The following is an 18,100-nucleotide window of genomic DNA, read 5'->3' on the forward strand; positions in this document are numbered from 1 at the left end:
TACTGTGGCCTGCCAGGCTGCGTGCTCGGATAAGGGTCTGGTATGGATTTTTGAGGGAATCCCACACCATTTATTTATTTTTTTGGAGCAGGGTTCCCCTTAATATCCATACCAGACCTGAGGGGCCTGGTAATGGAATTTGGGGGACCCTCACGCATTATTTTTTTATTTTGTTTCGGGGTTCCCCTTAATATTCATACCAGACCCAATGGGCCTGTTAATGGACTGGGGGGCGGGACCCATGTAGTTTTTTTCAATTACTTTTATCTGTATTGCCGGGACCCCGACAATTTATTATAGCCGCAAGTAGTTTCTAAATTACTTTTTTTCCTTTAGAAATTCCTTTCGAAATTTCATTTTTTGCAGGGACTTTTCTAAGCACAGGAAACATGCAGTACTTTACAGGCATACTATACACACCCCCAGGTACGAATTATAATGGAATAGTTCACTTTTATTGTTTCACTTTAAGCGTTATTAAAATCACTGCTACCGGAAAAAAAAGGCCGCTTATAAAACTTATTTTTAATTGATACATGTCCCCTGGGGCAGGACCCAGGTGCCCAAACACTTTTTATGACAATAACTTGCATATTAACCTTTAAAATTAGCACTTTTGATTTCTCCCATAGACTTTTAAAGGGTGTTCCACGGCTTTCGAATTTCGAACACCCCACATTGTTTGCTATTAGGCGAAAGGGCGAACAGCCAATGTTCGAGTCTAACTCATGCTCGACCCAACATAAAGCTCATCCCTAGTGGTAGGCAGAGAGCTCAAGCCAGAGGTGGTGGAACTGAGTTCCACAAAGTTCCAGCGGAAAACAGGCCCTGGTGCTATACCTAGAACAGTGCTGGAGCAATGAGGAGTCAGGTAAGTGTTTAGGGAAGGACGGGGGGTAAAATAGGCAGTGGAACATTTTTATTCACTTTTACAGGGAATACGTTTTGGGTTTAGGATCACTTTAAAGCGGTTCTCCACCCAAAAGTGGAGTCCCGCTGATCGGAACCCTCCCCCCCTCCGGTGTCACATTTGACACCTTTCAGGGGGGAGGGGGGTGCAGATACCTGTCTAAAGACAGGTATTTGCACCCACTTCCGGCCCGGCATTCACGGGCAAAAGACGGGCATTCCGTCACATCCCGTCGCCCCCCCGTTGTGTGCTGGGAACACTCGGCTCCCAGCACACAGCGGGAGCCAATCGGCGGGCGCGGCGCGACTCGCGAATGCGCCGTAGGGAACCGGGCAGTGAAGCCGCAGCGCTTCACTTCCTGGTTCCCTCAGCGTGGATGGCGGGGGGAGCAGCAGAGAGACGAGCGATCGCTCGTCCTCTGCTGCGATCAGCGCTGGACTCCAGGACAGGTAAGTGTCCTAATATTAAAAGTCAGCAGCTGCAGTATTTGTAGCTGCTGGCTTTTAATATTATTTTCCCCGTGGCACATCCGCTTTAATGTTCCCCAGCCACATTCACTCTATTTGTAATTTTTGTACTGTCCTGCTGGGATTTTTATAACAGTGCAAAACTACACTTGGCAGTTGTCCCAGGCAGTCACATTTACAGTAAACTGTGAAAAATTGGTTATCCAGGACTTACAGAGCTGCCAGACAGTACCAGCCTAGATTTCCAGGCATGCAGAATAGTATCCACGTGGCATAAGAATCTTTTGCACCATTACTACCCAGGAGAGGGTGCCAACCTCCCCCACCTACCTGTATATATGTGTGTCCCTAGCGTGTCATGATCCTACGGGGTAAAAATGACCGCACCAGCCAAGCAGATACTGGCTGGAAAAAGCGCCCAGAGACGATTCAGTTTGCATGCGTTGCGCTATAAAAGTCATTCATTCATTCATTCATTCATACCTCCCCCATTAAGGACAAGGAAAATAATGCCCACTCACTGGTAAACTGGTTTTAGTAGTGATGTTTGAACACTTAAGTTATGTGTGTGTGTGGGGGGGGGGGGGGGGCACCTGTTAGAAGCCTTTTTTGAATATTTTAATAATGGATGGACCTTAGCATGTATTAAATTATTTTATTTTTACTTGGGTCAGTTTGAAAATGTATATAAACAAACATTGGAAAATCTATATTTTTATTGTTTTGAAAGCTAAAACTAAAGTTTTACATATGGTAATTTTTAGACAGGTATAGCTCAACCCCTCCTATTACAAATTCTGAGTTGGAAGCCAGAGTGAAAGGGTCATTGCCTATAGAATACTCCTAATCAGATTTAACTACATGCTGACCAGCCGCCGCAGTTCTAAGGCGGCAGGTCGTCTCTCCTGCGCGAGAGCACGTAGTATAACGTCGGCTCTCGAAGCGGCAACTAAGGGCGCGCGCGCCCACCAATCGCTCCTGACTCCCGCGCGCGTGCACCCGCGATTGCTCGTTACAGAGCGGGGACCAGGAGCTATGTGTTTACACACACAGCTCCCGGTCCTGTCAGGGGAGAAATGCCTGACCGTCTGTTCATACAATGTATGAACAGCGATCAGTCATTTCCCCTAGTGAGTCCACCCCCCCCTACAGTTAGAACACACCCAGGGAACATACTTAACCCCTTCCCCGCCCCCTAGAGTTAACCCTCTTCCCTGCCAGTGGCATTTTTATAGTAATTGATGCATTTTTATAGCACTGATCGCTATAAAAATGCCAATGGTCCCAAAATTGTGTCAAAAGTGTCCGAAGTGTCCGCCATAAAGGTCGCAGTACCGATAAAAATCGCTGATCACCGCCATTACTAGTAAAAAACTAAAGATTAATAAAAATGCCATAAAACTATGCCCTATTTTGTAGACGCTCTAACTGTTGCGCAAACCAATCAATAGACGCTTGTTGCGATTTTTTTTATGAAAAATATGTAGAAGAATATGTATCGGCCTAAACTGAGGAAAATTTTTTTTTTTTTTATATATATTTTTGGGGATATTTATTACAGCAAAAAGTAAAAAATATTCATTTTTTTTAAATTGACGCTTTATTTTTGTTTATAGCGCAAAAAATAAAAACCGCAGAGGTGATCAAATACCACCAAAAGAAAGCTCTATTTGTGGGGAAAAAAGGACGCCAAATTTTGTTTGGGAGCCACGTCGCACGACCGCGCAATTGTCAGTTAAAGCGACGCAGTGCCGAATCGCATAAAGTGGCCTGGTGATTGACCAGCAATATGGTCCGGGGCTGAAGTGGTTAAAGTAATATTAGACATTATTTCAAGATCAGCAGGAATATCACGTTTAAAGCTTGGCAGCGTAATGAAGCAATGCTTCCCACTTGAGAATAACAAAATTGAGTGGAAATTTTAAAAGAAGCAGCTACTATAATTTCAACTAAACAAGGTATGTTTTGAGAAAGAATAATGCACACTGACAGGGATAATGTGGCTGTTTTGAAAAGGTTCAGAAGAATAGAGACAGTCACAGCAAATTCTCAGTATTGAAGCAATACAGCATTGCATTACAATGTGTAAATGTACTGTGTATTGCCCCATGTAAGCCTCTGAAGTAGATTTAAATCGATTTCTGTATATAAGATAAGGCTTAAAAGAATGACAATGTTTTATGTGACCTAAATCTAGTATTGTTCAGGACTTGGATGGTAGAACCATTCTTTTCTATAACAAAAACATGTTTCATTGCTTGCTTTCAAGGTCTGTTTTGTAGAACCAACCTTTGATTCCAATGTGAGGACAGTTTATGATGAGTGGGGAAGGGCTAGCATGTACAATGCCTTGAAAAAGTATTCATACCACTTGAAATGTTCCACATTTTGTTACAACCCAAAACATAAATGTATTTTATTTGGATTTTATGTGATAGATCAACACAAAGTGGAACAGAATTGTGAAGTGTAAGGAAAATTATAAATTGTTTTCAAAATTGTTTACAAATAAATATGTGAAAAGTGTGGCGTGCATTTGTATTCCCCTGAGTCAATACTATGTAGAACCTCCTTTCGCTGTAATTACAGCTGTGAGGCTGCATTCACACCTAGGCGTACAAAATCGCTGCGTTTTGTCCTGCGAATTGCGGCGACAAATTGCGGCGTTTTGTACCGCGATTCGCGGCGACTAAACGCCACGATTGTGAATGCAGCCTCACCCCCTCTATGGAGATGATTCACATCTCCTATGCCGAACGCCGAAAGCCGCCTGAAAAAAAGGTCCGGGACTTTTTTTCAGGCGGCAGGCGTACGGCGTTCGGCGTGGAGATGTGAACCATCTCCATAGAGGGCAATGTGTTTTCATCTCTCCAGCGTCTCGGGGCTGCTGCAGCGTCACACTACAGGCGACAAAACGCCTAGGTGTGAATGGGGGCCGGCGTACGCTGATACGCCGGCATACTTTCAAATTTCCTGCGTCGTATCTTTGTTTTGAATCCTCAAAACAAGATACGACGGCATCTGGGTTAGATCCGACAGGCGTACGTCTTCGTACGCCTTCGGATCTAAGATGCAATTCTTTGGCCTCCGCTGGGTGGCGTTCCCATCGTAATACCCGTCGAATATGCAAATTAGCTATTTCTGACGATCCATGAACGTACGAGCGGCCGTCGCATTCTTTTACGTCATCTCTAGTCGGCTTTTTCCGGCATATAGTTAAAGCTGCTGTTTGGTGGCGTATAGTTAAACCTGCTATGTTAAGTATGGCCGTCGTTCCCGCGTTTAATTTGAATTTTTTTTTTTTCATTTGCGTAAGTCGTCTGTGAATCGGGCTGGACGTAATTTACGTCCACGTCAAAACAATGACTTCCTTGCGATGTCATTTAGCGCAATGCACACGGGAAATTTAGGGACAGCACATGCGCAGTTCGTTCGGTGCGGGGGCGCGCTTAATTTAAATGAAACACGCCCCCTACTCGCCGATTTGAATTAGGCGCCGTTACACCGCGAGAGATACACTACGCAAATTCTTCCAGGATTCAAACCAAAAAAAGTAAGTTACGGCGGTGTAGCGTATCTCAGATACGCTGCGCTGGGGCAGATCTTTGTGGATCTGCCCCCTTATGTTTAAAGAGACCTTAGCATCAACTCAGAAAAATGCAGGTAAAAACACTGAAATACTATTTAAATGCTTATGGGTGGTGTTTTTCCTTTCCAGAAATGATCTTGTATTCACTTAGAGCCCATTCACACCTCCGCGACAAAACGCCCGACGCCCGACTATCGTGCCGCTGGAGGGGAGAATTCCCATTGCTGTCTATGGAGATGGTTCACATCTCATAGACGCCGTACGCCTGCCGCCTGAAAAAAAGTCCCGGACCCTTTTTTTCAGGCGGCATTGGCGTTCGGCCATACAAAGCAATGGGAAGGCTTTGTTTAAAAAAAAAAAAAAAAAAGTTACACACTTGCGGCAAAATACGCCGCGTACGCGGCGTATCTTGTCGCGGAGGTGTGAATGCAGCCTTACAGTGTGTCTTTGAGCCCAGGTTCACACTGGACTGCGGGAATGAAGCCGTGCGAGTTCAGCTGAACTCACACGATTTCACTCCCGCTTGTCAGTCCCGATTTCAGCCGGCGATTACAGAGACATCTATGCAGGGTTCTCCACAGATGTCAATGTAAATCACGACCCGAAATCGCAAAGAGTAGTACAGAAACTACTTTTTGAAATCGGTGCAGTGCATCAGATGCGGCGTCGCACCGATTAGGACGGTGCCATTACCGGCAATTGCTGGAAAATGCCTGCTAGAAAATTTGACTACTCCAGGAAGAGTCAATTCTCTAGCACAGCCCCCTCCCCTCTTTGCACCTCATAGCCTTCTGCTCCTCTGGGAGTTTCTAATTACTCTCTGTGCTGGCCAAGCTCCTCCATCCTTCTTCAGTCTGTTGAGGCTGCTGACATCACATCCAAAATGGCAGCACTTAGCACCGGTCTCAAAACGTTTGAATGTCTGGATGTTGGCGTTTTTTACAGATAAAATGCACATACGATATAATGTAAACATTTTTGTTGAAATGGATGGAGACAGGCATCCTCTCTATTAACCACTTAAGGACCGCCTAACGCCGATATACATCGGCAGAACGACACGGCTGGGCACAGGCACGTACAGTTACGTTGCTCTTTAAGAGCCCAGCTGTGGGTTGCTCGCGACCCGGTCCGAAGCTCCGTGACCACGCCCACGGGACCTGCGGACCCGATCGCCGCCGGTGTCCCGCGATCGGTCACAGGAGATGAAGAACGGGGAGAGGTGAGTGTAAATACACCTTCCCCGTTCTTCTGTGTGGCAGTGTCACTGATCGTCTGTTCCCTGATATAGGGAACGACGATCAGTGATGTCACACCTACAGCCACGCCCCCCTACAGTAAGAATCACTCCCTTAGGGCACACTTAACCCCTTAGCGCCCCCTAGTGGTTAACCCCTTTACTGCCATTGTCATTTTCACAGTAATCAGTGCATTTTATAGCACTTTTCGCTGTGAAAAAGTGTCTGATGTGTCCGCCATAATGTCGCAGTCATGAAAAAAATCGCTGATCGCCGCCATTACTAGTAAAAAAAAAATATTAACTATTCCCTAATTTTGTAACGCTATAACTTTTGCGCAAACCAATCAATAAAAGCTTATTGTGATTTTTTTACCAAAAATATGTAGAAGAATACGTATCGGCCTAAACTGAGGAAAAAAAAAGTTTTTTTTATATATTTTATATATTTTTTGGTGATATTTATTATAGCAAAAAGTAAAAAATATTGAATTTTTTTTTAAATTGTCGCTCTATTTTTGTCTATAGCGCAAAATATAAAAACCGCAGAGGTGATCAAACACCACCAAAAGAAATCTCTATTTCTGGGGAAAAATGGACACCAATTTTGTTTGGGAGCCACGTCGCACGACCGCGCAATTGCCAGTTGAAGCGACGCAGTGCCGAATCGCAAAAACTGGCCAGGTCCTTTACTTGCATAATGGTCCGGGTCTTAAGTGGTTAAAAACCTTGAAGTTACAAAAAAAAATTAAAATCACCTCTTAGGGTGCATTCACACCACGATTTTATCATCCTACTTGTTCTCACGATTCTTAGGTTTGAAATCGTACAAATCTGTATGGCAAAACGTATCCATTCACTTCCATTCATTAATGTAGGTCCCCAAGTGCATCCGATTTGATCCGCATCAGATTTGATACGATTTAAAATCGCATCAAAAATCGTGTTTGACCACGATTTTTGGTCCTGATTTGAAATCGTATTAAAATCGTGTCCGATTTTTTTCATATTGTGGTCAATATAAATCGTAATAAATCGGATGACTGTGCGTTTTTATCCGATAAATCGTACCCAATTTTTTATTACGCATGCGCATTAGACACTGGAACGAGCTAGAAACTTCAATCAGGATCCGATTTTTTAGTGAAAATTGGATGGAAAATTTAGCTGTGCGATTTATGAATCCGATTTAAAAAATACATTTTGACATACGATTACATACGATTTTGTCAGATACGATTCCATCCGATTTAACGGTCCGATTATCGGATGTAAAAATCGTGATGTGAACCTAGCCTAAACATGAACTGCCCTTGCCCTGCTGAAGAATGATGTTCAATACCAGTAATGCTGCTAAATTTGAGAAATCAGAATGTGAATCTTCCCTGAGAATGTGCTTTTTTAAATTATTATTATTCATACTCAATATTTATATGGCATACATTTAGTAAGTGTTACAGGCCCAGTGAATTTCAGATTCACCTCTTTATAAATATGCCCCAAAACCTGGCATTGGACTCACAGCCAGGCTAATTACCAAACAAGCATTTTATATTCTTAAAGCGGGGGTTCACCCTAAAAAAAAATTCTAACATTACATTGAGCTGACTTCTGACACTGACAGTACGCTGATCTTTTTTTTTTTTTTTCGTACCGTTTTATCGCTATTTTACCCCCCGGCTTCCGGGTAGTGAATCCCGCGGGAGTGGGCGTTCCTATTCACAGGCTAAGTGATTGACGTATGACAAAAGCTTCCCCTCGGCGCATACGGGCGCGTCACGAGTTGCCGAAAGAAGCCGAACGTCGGTGCGCAGGCGCCGTATAGCGCCGTATAGAGCCGACTCACAGTCCGGCTTCTTTCGGCAACTCGTGACGCGTCGTATGCGCCCGTGGGAAGCTTTTGTCATGCGTCAATCACTTAGCCTGTGAATAGGAAGGCCCACTCCCGCGGGATTCACTACCCGGAAGCCGGGGGGTAAAATAGCGATAAAACGGTATGTACGGGAAAAAAAAGATCAGCGTACTGTCAGTGTCAGAAGTCAGCTCAATGCAATGTTAGAATTTTTTTTTAGGGTGAACCCCCGCTTTAACTTCATTGTTAGGACACAATGGTCCTTGAATTGGTGAGCCCTGCATACAACCTTTGTGAAGTGTGTGGGTGATTTCTTGGAAGAATTTATTATGTAGTTTAAAAAGCATATACACAATACATAAAATCTAGAATAAATGTTAGGAAACTACCTCCATCCACTCCCATAACAAAACGACCAATGATGACCATTTCAGGAAAACCTGCTAGGTTCGCTAATGACATCAGTAATGCTGCTACTATGGCAAACATATTGTTGAGGAGTAGTGTTCTTTTTCTGCAATATAAAAAAAGAGTTCACAAACATTGGACAATTTACATTTATGTTTTCAGTTTATAGCATATTGTGCAATGGTCACTATTTCTGTTCGGTCCAGACCTCTGCATACTGAAGAAGTTCTGTACAGTATATTGTGGGTTTTATCAAAAACATGAGCTGGAGTGACTTTTGCAGTTCCATACTGTTTTCTCATTTATCCAGCATCTGTAGATAGTTAGGTTCTGGGACAGTATGGTGGGACAGGTTTATCTGTTAAAGTTTAATAGAGTAATATATACAGTAATTAAAGGAGTTGTAAAGGAAAAACAATTTTTTTGCTGAAATGACTGTTTACAGGGTATAGAGACATAATAGTTACCGTATTTATCGGCGTATACCGCGCACTTTTTTGCCCTGAAAATCAGGGCAAAATCGTGGGTGCGCGGTATACGCCGATACCCGCTTTCCCGCACCGAGTTTGTACACTCGGATATAGTCAGGCAGTCTCTGCTCCTTCCGCGCTCACGTCCTGGACGTACAGGACGTCAGTGCGAGAGTTGCCGAGCCTGCCCGACAATACACGAGTGTACTGCGCTCTGTATATGTCTGCGCAGTATTCAAACTCGGAGCGGGAAACGAGCGGGGAGGACGCGAGGACGCCGCAGAAGGACGCCGGACCCGACGAAGAGGACACTCGAAGCCGCAGACGGACGCCGGACCCGACGAAGAGGACACCCAAAGCCGCAGAAGGACGCCGGACCCGACAAAGAGGACACCCGAAGCCGCAGACGGACGCCGGACCCGACATGGCCGCCGATGGACGCCGCGCAAGACACCAAAACTGTAAGTACGAAAAAAACTTTTTTTCCACAGGATTCGGGGCAACATTAGGGGTGCGCGTTATACCACGATAAATACGGTAACTGATTCCTTTTACAATTGATTAAAAATAGATAAAAATCAATCATATAATGTACCTGTAGTTTCGTTTTTGCATTTAGTTTCGTTTTCGCATGTTATCCTGCCTCTGTGCTAGACAGAGCCATAGAGAAGTGATGGTTTGGAAAATGAAACTAGAATCTCCCAGTACTGTGGTCATCAGGAAACAGAAAACCAGGAAGTGTTCAGAACATAGAAGGATTACAGCAACATCAGAGCAAAAACGAACAATGAGGACATGAAACCAGTACTGCAGTAAGGTAAAGGAAGCTATTTAGCTAAAAAAGAAAATCCTTTAGTGACCCTTTAAATAATCCTGCCAAGGTTTTGTTTTTTTCTAATTCCGAGAGATCTCTATTTCCTGTCCAAAAGCCACAACAGGAAGTACGGGAAAGTTGTCACCAGCACAGGTTTTCCCATTTGAGGATTTCCTTTCAGCCTCTGTTCCTATGTCAACTCTATACCCAAGACAATGACTCAATAGCAGGGCTCAAGTCCTGCGGGAAGGCATAGGAACGGAGTTCCTGCACTTTTTTCACAGCAGGAACTCTGGGCCAGATCCACGTACAGCGGGCTTAACTTAAATTTTGGGATTTAAGTTACACCGCCGCAAAATTTCTACCTAAGTGCCCGATCCACAAAGCACTTACCTAGAAATTTTCAGCGGTGTAACTTAAATCCGTCCGGCGCAAGGCGGGCCCACTCTAATGGGGCATGTCCCATTTAAATTAGGCGCGCTCCCACGACGGACGTACTGCGCATGCTCCCGACGCGATTTTCCCGACGTGCTTTGCGCGAAGTTACGTTGCGCCGAGTTTTGTGAATCGCGCCGGGTAAAAAAAGTTGCGTTGGGGGAAAAAAGAGATGCGGCGGGAAAAAAAAAATAAAAAAAAAAATTTGACAGCGTCGCGGGAAAGAAGGGTCTACTTTTACATGGTGTACTAACTTTACACTTTGTAAAAGCAGCCCTATCTTTGTGTTTGCAAACTACCAACTTACGGAGACTTCACGAAGGAAAACCGCTTTGTGGATCTCCGTAAGTGCTAATTTGCATACCCGACGCGGAATTTCGACGAGAAATGCCCCCAGCAGCGGCCGAGGTACTGCATCCTAAGATCCGACAGTGTAAAACTATTACACCTTTTGAGGATCTGGCCCTCGGTTCCCTTTGCAGGACTAGAGCAGCCAAGAGCAGCCGAGCCACCCGAGCCAATCCCTCACTAAGCGGCGATGCCCAGCTCCAGCCACTGTCAGGGGCAGGCGAACCTTAGTAATCCTTTGTGTTAATGGCCGCTTCCTGTATATGGATTCATCGGGTAGTGTGCGGTATTCCGTCACTTCCTCGATCGAGGAAGTAACGGAATGCCCGCACACTACCCGATGAATCCATATACAGGAAGTGGCCAGTAGCATAAAGAATTATTAAGGTACAGTGGATCGGGAAAAAAACATGCGGTTTAGTAATTTATGCATATGAGCGTATTTTTTTTTTTTTTTTTTTGTGGGGGAGTGGATCTTGGGTGGGAGTTCCCACACTTTTTTCCCCAGGACTTGACCCCTGCTCAATAGGAATGATGAACCAATAGTGATGACAAATCCCCCAAGCGAGGACACAATCATCAATAAAGAGGTCCTAACCCTTCTATAATATATCTGAAACAAAGAAACAAACACTTCAGGCTTTACATACACTTTGAAAAAATCTATCTAAACAATGCCAAACTCTTTCAAACATTATCCACCTTCCACCTACCATGCTAAAATGAATTTTACAATACAGTGGAGACAAGAACGTGCAGCTCCATAGCAACAAGTTATTGTGTGAGTATACAAAGCTCTTCTCCACAATTAGTCTGAGTTAATTAGTGTAGGATTATAAATCTAAACAAATCTAATAAATTAATAGCTAGATCTTCATATATGGACACAATAGCATGAATCATGTAATGAAGGAATTTACAAGTGTTCTTAAAACCAGGTCTTCTTCTAGCCTTGATGGCAGCTCATCAAATAATAATGGGGTATTCAAGGTCTCCTTTACAACTGAGAATGCAAAGATAATAGCCATACTAAGCAGCAAACACTGCACAACTGTAATTCAAGCAACTCAGACCTAATGCTGGTTCAGAACAGTAATGCCGCATACACACAATTGAAAATTCCGACAACAAATGTTCGATGTGAGCTTTTGTTCGGATATTCCGACCATGTGTATGCTCCATCGGACATTTGGTGTCGGAATTTCCGACCACAAAAATTTGAGAGCTGGTTCTCAAATTTTCCGACAACAAAAGTTTTTGTCGGAAATTCCGATCGTCTGTATGTAATTCCAAAGCACAAAAATCCTACGCATGCTCGGAATCAATTTGACACATGCTCAGAATCATTGGACTTCATTTTTCTCGGCTCGTCGTACTGTTGTACGTCACCGCGTTCTTGACGGTCGGAATTTCTGACAACATTTGTGTGACGGTGTGTATGCAACACAAGTTTGAGCCAACATTCCGTCTGAAAAAAAATAACTTTAACCGATCGTGTGTACGCGGCATTAGAGGAAACCGGTAATAAGGAAACTCAAAGCATAAAATTCCAAATAATACTAGAAAATATATAAATTACATTGCTACTGTCAAAGTAGGCAAAATTCATAAAACAACACTATCATCACCACAAATTAAAATTTCTAGATAACGTTACCCCACATAATCTTACAACACAGTTTTGCACACTGATTTCAATGCTGATATACTAAATATGCATAGCTCCAAGGCTAGATTAAACGTAACCCTATATTAGTCTATAACTTAATCTATGACCCTTTTTTTTGTATTGTTAAGCCTATATTAGTCTATAAGGCTATACTAAAAACTGTACTCCTCACTTTCATTGTTTATTCAAGTCTCTGTTTTCATTGTCTGTCCTATTTGCAGATCTAACTAGTGGTAAGACCCCTTTCACACTGAGGAGTTTTTCAGGCGTTTTAGCGCTAAAAATAGCGCCTAAATACCGCCTAAAAAACTCCTGCCCTGCAGTCTCAGTGTGAAAGCCTGAGGGTGCGCTAGCAGGACCACTCCAAAAGTCTTTGGAGTGGTGAAAGAGCGGTGTGTTTACCGCTCCTCCACCGCTCCTTCCCATTGAAAGCAATGGAAAACCGCGGTAATACCGCCGGCGGTATAAACTCTTTTTCGGACGCTAGCGGGGGTTAAAACCGCAACGCTAGCAGCCGAATACCGCCGCAATTCCGCGGAAATTCCAAAGGTATAGCTGCGCTTTTTAGTGCCGCTATACCGTCAGCACACCTCCCACCCCAGTGTGAAAGGGGCCTTAGTGTCATGTTTACTCTCATTTCACTGCTTTTGTATGTATCTTCAAGATCCATCAACAAGCTCCTTCATGGCAAAGGTTTAGCCATTTAAACATAGGCCTAGCTCACTCCTATCACTAGGACCCACAGTATCCTTCCTGTCACACTGTACACTTGAAAAAGAAAATGCCAGCTAACAGCAGACAGCAAGACATCAGTTGTTACCCTTATTAATGGACGATCATCTTGTCCTGGTTTCATGTAGTCCTTCCTAGCCACTAGGGCACTCCCATAATGACAGCGGCTCCTGATCGGCTCACATGAACAATTTAGGGTAATAGCTATTTGTCAAATAACTTCATAACCACAGCAAAGGGAGAGAATTATTATTCATTGAAGATTTTCAATGATAAATTAGCAAGCTGCTTTAATTACAATACAACTAATAAAACCTGATGGAGTCTGCAAAAGACCTGAGACTGGGACGGAGCTTTGTCTTCCAACAAGACAATGATCCAACACATAAAGCAAAATCTACAATGGAATGGTTCACAAATAAACATATCCAGGTGTTAGAATGGCCAAGTCAAAGTCCAGACCTGAATCCAATCGAGAATCTGTGGAAAGAACTGAAAACTGCTGTTCACAAACGCTCTCCATCCAACCTCACTGAGCTCGAGCTGTTTTGCAAGGAGGAATGGGCAAAAATGTCAGTCTCTTGATGTGCAAAACTGATAGAGACATACCCCAAGCGACTTACAGCTGTAATCGCAGCAAAAGGTGGCACTACAAAGTATTAACTTAAGGGGGCTGAATAATTTTGCACGCCCAATTTTTCAGTTTTTTATTTGTTAAAAAAGTTTGAAATATCCAATAAATTTCGTTCCACTTCATGATTGTTGATTCTTCAAAAAAAAATTACAGTTTTATATCTTTATGTTTGAAGCCTGAAATGTGGCAAAAGGTCGCAAAGTTCAAGGGGGCCGGATACTTTTGCAAGGCACTGTATATAAAAACAGCACTTTTTATGACAATAACTTGCATATTAACCTTTAAAATGATCACTTTTGATTTTTTATGTTCGTGTCCCATAGACTTTAATGGTGTTCGCGTGTTCGAACAAATGTTTTGCCAGTTCGCATGTTCTGCTGCGAACTGAACCGGGGGTGTTCGGCTCATCCCTACTGGCAAGTATGAAAGCCCATTAAAAGTTATGGGCCAAAGAGTTAGGCCCCATACACACCATAGAATCTATCCGCAGATAAATCCCATCAAATGGGTTTCTGCGGATAGATCCTATGGTGTGTACACGCCAACGGATATTTATCCGCAGAGAAATCTCCCCTGGGATGGATTTCCAGCAGATGGATATTTGCTGACATGCTCAACAAATCTATCTGCTGGAATCCATCCCAACGGATGGATCCGCTCGTCTGTACAGACTTACCGGATCCATCCGTCTAAAGGGATTCCCCGCACGCGTCGTAATGATTTGACGCATGCGTGGAATTCCTTATATGACAGCGTCGCGCCCGTCGCCGCGTCATAATAGCGGCGACGGCGCGACACGTCATCGGCAGAGGATTTCAGCACGGATTTCAATGCGATGGTGTGTACACGCCATCGCATAGAAATCCTCTGAAATCCTCGAGAGGATTTATCCGCGGATACGGTCCGCTGGACCGTATCTGCGGATAAATCCTCTCGTGTGTATGGGGCCTCATGTGTGGGAGTGGAGCAGACTATACCCAAAGGTGTTGCACATATTTACTGGCCCCTTCCCCACTTCTAAAACATCCCAGCAGCAACATCCGATAGGAGAGTTGGGAAGCTGGCAGCGCTGCAGGGGGAAAGATGGCAGCCAGGGCAGGAGAGGGAATCTGTGCTGCACAAGGTGATTAGGGTGTGCCTTGGCACACCTGGCACACCCTGTGCGCACGCCTATGGTGTTGCAGCTTTGCCCAATCAAAATAGCCCAGTATTTTAGCAAAACAAAAGCCAAAGTTGCTCCAGGTATGTGTAGACACGTCTGGTTCCTGCACTTTTCCTGTCAGCAGCTTTAGGTATTTTTTAAATGACAAAAGTCTCTTTAAAATAAAACAAAACCTGCCTCATCTGCCATCACACATCTTTATCCCTGCAAAAAAAACAAGCTATACTTTTAAATTAGTCTCTTAATGCACTTACCTGCCCAATACGTTCACCATTGGCATCACTATTAGTGCCCCCACAAGACCTCCAATGGCAAAGATTGATACAGTAACAGACCACAGAATAGAGATAGTGTTACCGCTGATTGTTTGATTATACCTCTGTGACCAACTTTCATTGTACAGTTGTTGTATGAACTGTATGTGAGAACAAAATAAAGAATTGTATAGTAAGTAAAAATCGAATAAATTAATATTTTTGTTATCATGCAATCAAAAGAGCAAAACCATTAATTTCAGTGCCCTTAATAATAAAGCATAACGAAATTCATACCACAAATATTACTTTTTCCTTACTTAATCCTTTCCAATATTCTTTGGCTTCACTATTGCTTAATAATGCCTTGTACACACGATCGGGAGTCAGCTAAGAAGTCAGCCGGGAAAACCGAGAACCTGCTCGGTAGCTATTTCCCCCTACACAGTGCATGTTTTTTCATATGCTTTTTTGGCATACTGAGTGTGTGGATAAATACCGGTTGGTACTGTGATGTACCTTACTCTATTGGTTCCCTTCCCTCTCTTTTTTTATATGCTCCACTCAGAAAAGGGCCTCGCCATGGTAGACCAAAGAAGTTGAATGCACATGCTCAATGTCATATCCAAAAGTTGTCTTTGGGAAATAGACGTATGAGTGCTGCCAGCATTGCTGCAGAGGTTGAAGGGGTGGGGGGGTCAGCCTGTCAGTGCTCAGACCATACACCGCACACTGCATCAAATTGGTCTGCATGGCTGTCGTCCCAGAAGAAAGCCTCTTCTAAAGATGGTGCACAAGAATACCTGAAAACAGTTTGCTGAAGACAAGCAAACTAAGGACATGGATTACTGGAAACATGTCCTGTGGTCTGATGAGACCAAGATAAACTTATTTGGTTCAGATGGTGTCGGCAACCAGGTGAGGAGTACAAAAGACAATTGTGTCTTGCCTACAGTCAAGCATGGTGGTGGGAGTGTCATGGTCTGGGGCTGCATGAGTGCTGCTGGCAGTGCTGCTGGCAGTGGGGAGCTACAGTTCATTGAGGGAACCATGAATGCCAACATGTACTGTGACATACTGAAGCAGAGCATGAGCCCTTCCCTTCAAACACTGGGCCACAGGGCAGTATTCCAACATAATGACCCCAAACACACCTCCAAGATGACCACTGCCTTGCTAAAGAAGCTGAGGGTAAAGGTGATTGATTGACCAAGCATGTCTCCAGACCTAAACCCTATTGAGCATCTGTAGGGCATCCTCAAACAGAAGGTGGAGAAGCGCAAGTTCTCTAAAATCTACCAGCTCTGTGATGTCGTCATGGAGGAGTGGAAGAGGACTCCAGTGACAACCTGTGGAGCTCTGGTGAGCTCCATGCCCAAGAGGGTTAAGGCAGTGCTGGAAAATAATGGTGGCCACACAAAATATTGACACTTTGGACCCAAATTGGACATTTTCACTTAGGGGTGTACTCACTTTTGTTGCCAGTGGTGTAGACATTAATGGCTGTGTGTTGAGTTATTTTGAGGGGACAGCAAATTTTCACTGTTATACAAGCTGTACACTCAATACTTTACATTGTAGCAAAGTGTAATTTCTTCTGTGTTGTCACATGGGAAGATATACAGTGCCTTGAAAAAGTATTCAAACTCCTTAAAATTGTCCACGTTTTGTCATGTTACGATGAAAAACGTAAATGTATTTTACTGGGATTTTATGTGATAGACCAACTAAAAGTGGCACATAAATGTGAAGTGGAAGGAAAATAATAAATGGTTTTCAAAAATGTTTACAAATTAAAGGAGTTGTGAAGGAAAATGTTTTTTCACCTTAATGCAATCTATGCATTAAGGTGAAAAAACATCTGATGCTGCCGCCCCCCTGGCCCCCGTTATACTTACCTGACCCCTCGAAAGTCCCACTCGGTCCCGAGATCCTCTTCGCCGCTCAGCCTGGCAGCTGATTGGCTAGAGCGGATGGATTGAGAGCAGCGCAGCCATTGGCTGGCGCTGCTGTCAATCACATCCAGTGACGCGGCGTGCCGAGGGGCGGGGCCGAATGATACAGTGAGCTGCTATGGCTGCTCGCTGTATCACGGGAGCGCACCCGCAATTACTCACCACCATGCAAGCTCTATCGCATGACTGTGGTCAGTAATTGCGGGGAGGACCAGAGACAGCCGCCGAGGGACCCCAGAAGACGTGGATCGGAGCCATTCTGTGCAAAACGAACTGCACAGTGGAGGTAAGTATAACATGTTTGCTATTTTAAAGGAATTATTTTTTTTCCTTTAGTAACCCTTTAATATCTGCTACAGATTCTCACTTGTATTTAAGTCTGGACTTCGATTGGGCCATTCTAACACATGAATATGCTTTGATTTAAACCATTCTATTGTAGCTCTGGCTGTATGTTTAGGGTCGTTATCCTGCTGGAAGATGAACCTCTGCCCCAGTCTCACATTTTTTGCAGACTCTAACAGGTTCTCTTCTAAGATTGCCCTGTATTTGGCTCCATCCATTTTCCCATCAACTCTTACCAGCTTCCCTGTCCCTGCTGAAGAAAAGCATCCCAACAACATGATGCTGCCACCACCATGTTTCATTGTTGGGATGGTGCGTTTAGGGCGATGTGCTGTGTTAGTTTTCTGCCACACATAACGTTTTGCTTTTAGGCCAAAAAGTAAAATGTCCGTCTCATCTGACCAGAGCAACTTCTTCAGTTCTTCCACCTGTTTGCTGTGTCCCCCACATGGCTTCTCGCAAACTGCAAATGGGACTTTCTTTCAACAATGGCTTTCTTCTTGTCACTCTTCCATAAAGGGCAGATATGTGAAGTGCACAACTAATAGTTGTCCTGTGGACAGATTCTCCCACCTGAGCTGTGGATCTCTGCAGCTCCTTCAGAGTTACCATGGGCCACTTGGCTGCTTCTCTGATGAATGCTCTCCTTGCCCGGCCTGTCAGTTTAGGTGGGCGGCCATGTCTTGGTAGGTTTACAGTTGTGCCATACTCTTTCCATTTTTGTATAATGGATTGAACAGTGATCTGTGAGATGTTCAAAGCTTGTGATATTTTTTATGATCTAACCCTGCTTTAAACTTCTCCACAACTTTATCCCTG

The 18,100-nt window shown here is 43.9% G+C and overlaps 1 protein-coding gene across 1 annotated transcript in view; it reads right to left on the reverse strand.

Annotated features, from left to right (window-relative positions):
• SLC2A9 (solute carrier family 2 member 9) overlaps window positions 1–18,100 on the reverse strand; it is a 469,231-nt gene that overhangs the window by 375,664 nt on the left and 75,467 nt on the right. The window contains exons 4-5 of the mRNA XM_040335426.1: window positions 14,982–15,142; window positions 8,445–8,569 (exon numbers count right to left, since the gene is read on the reverse strand). Coding sequence (XP_040191360.1) covers window positions 8,445–8,569; window positions 14,982–15,142 — 286 coding nt within the window. The remainder of the gene's footprint in view (window positions 1–8,444; window positions 8,570–14,981; window positions 15,143–18,100) is intronic.

Source organism: Rana temporaria, chromosome 1 (genome assembly GCF_905171775.1).
Source record: "Rana temporaria chromosome 1, aRanTem1.1, whole genome shotgun sequence".
NCBI classification, from domain to species: Eukaryota; Metazoa; Chordata; class Amphibia; order Anura; family Ranidae; genus Rana; species Rana temporaria.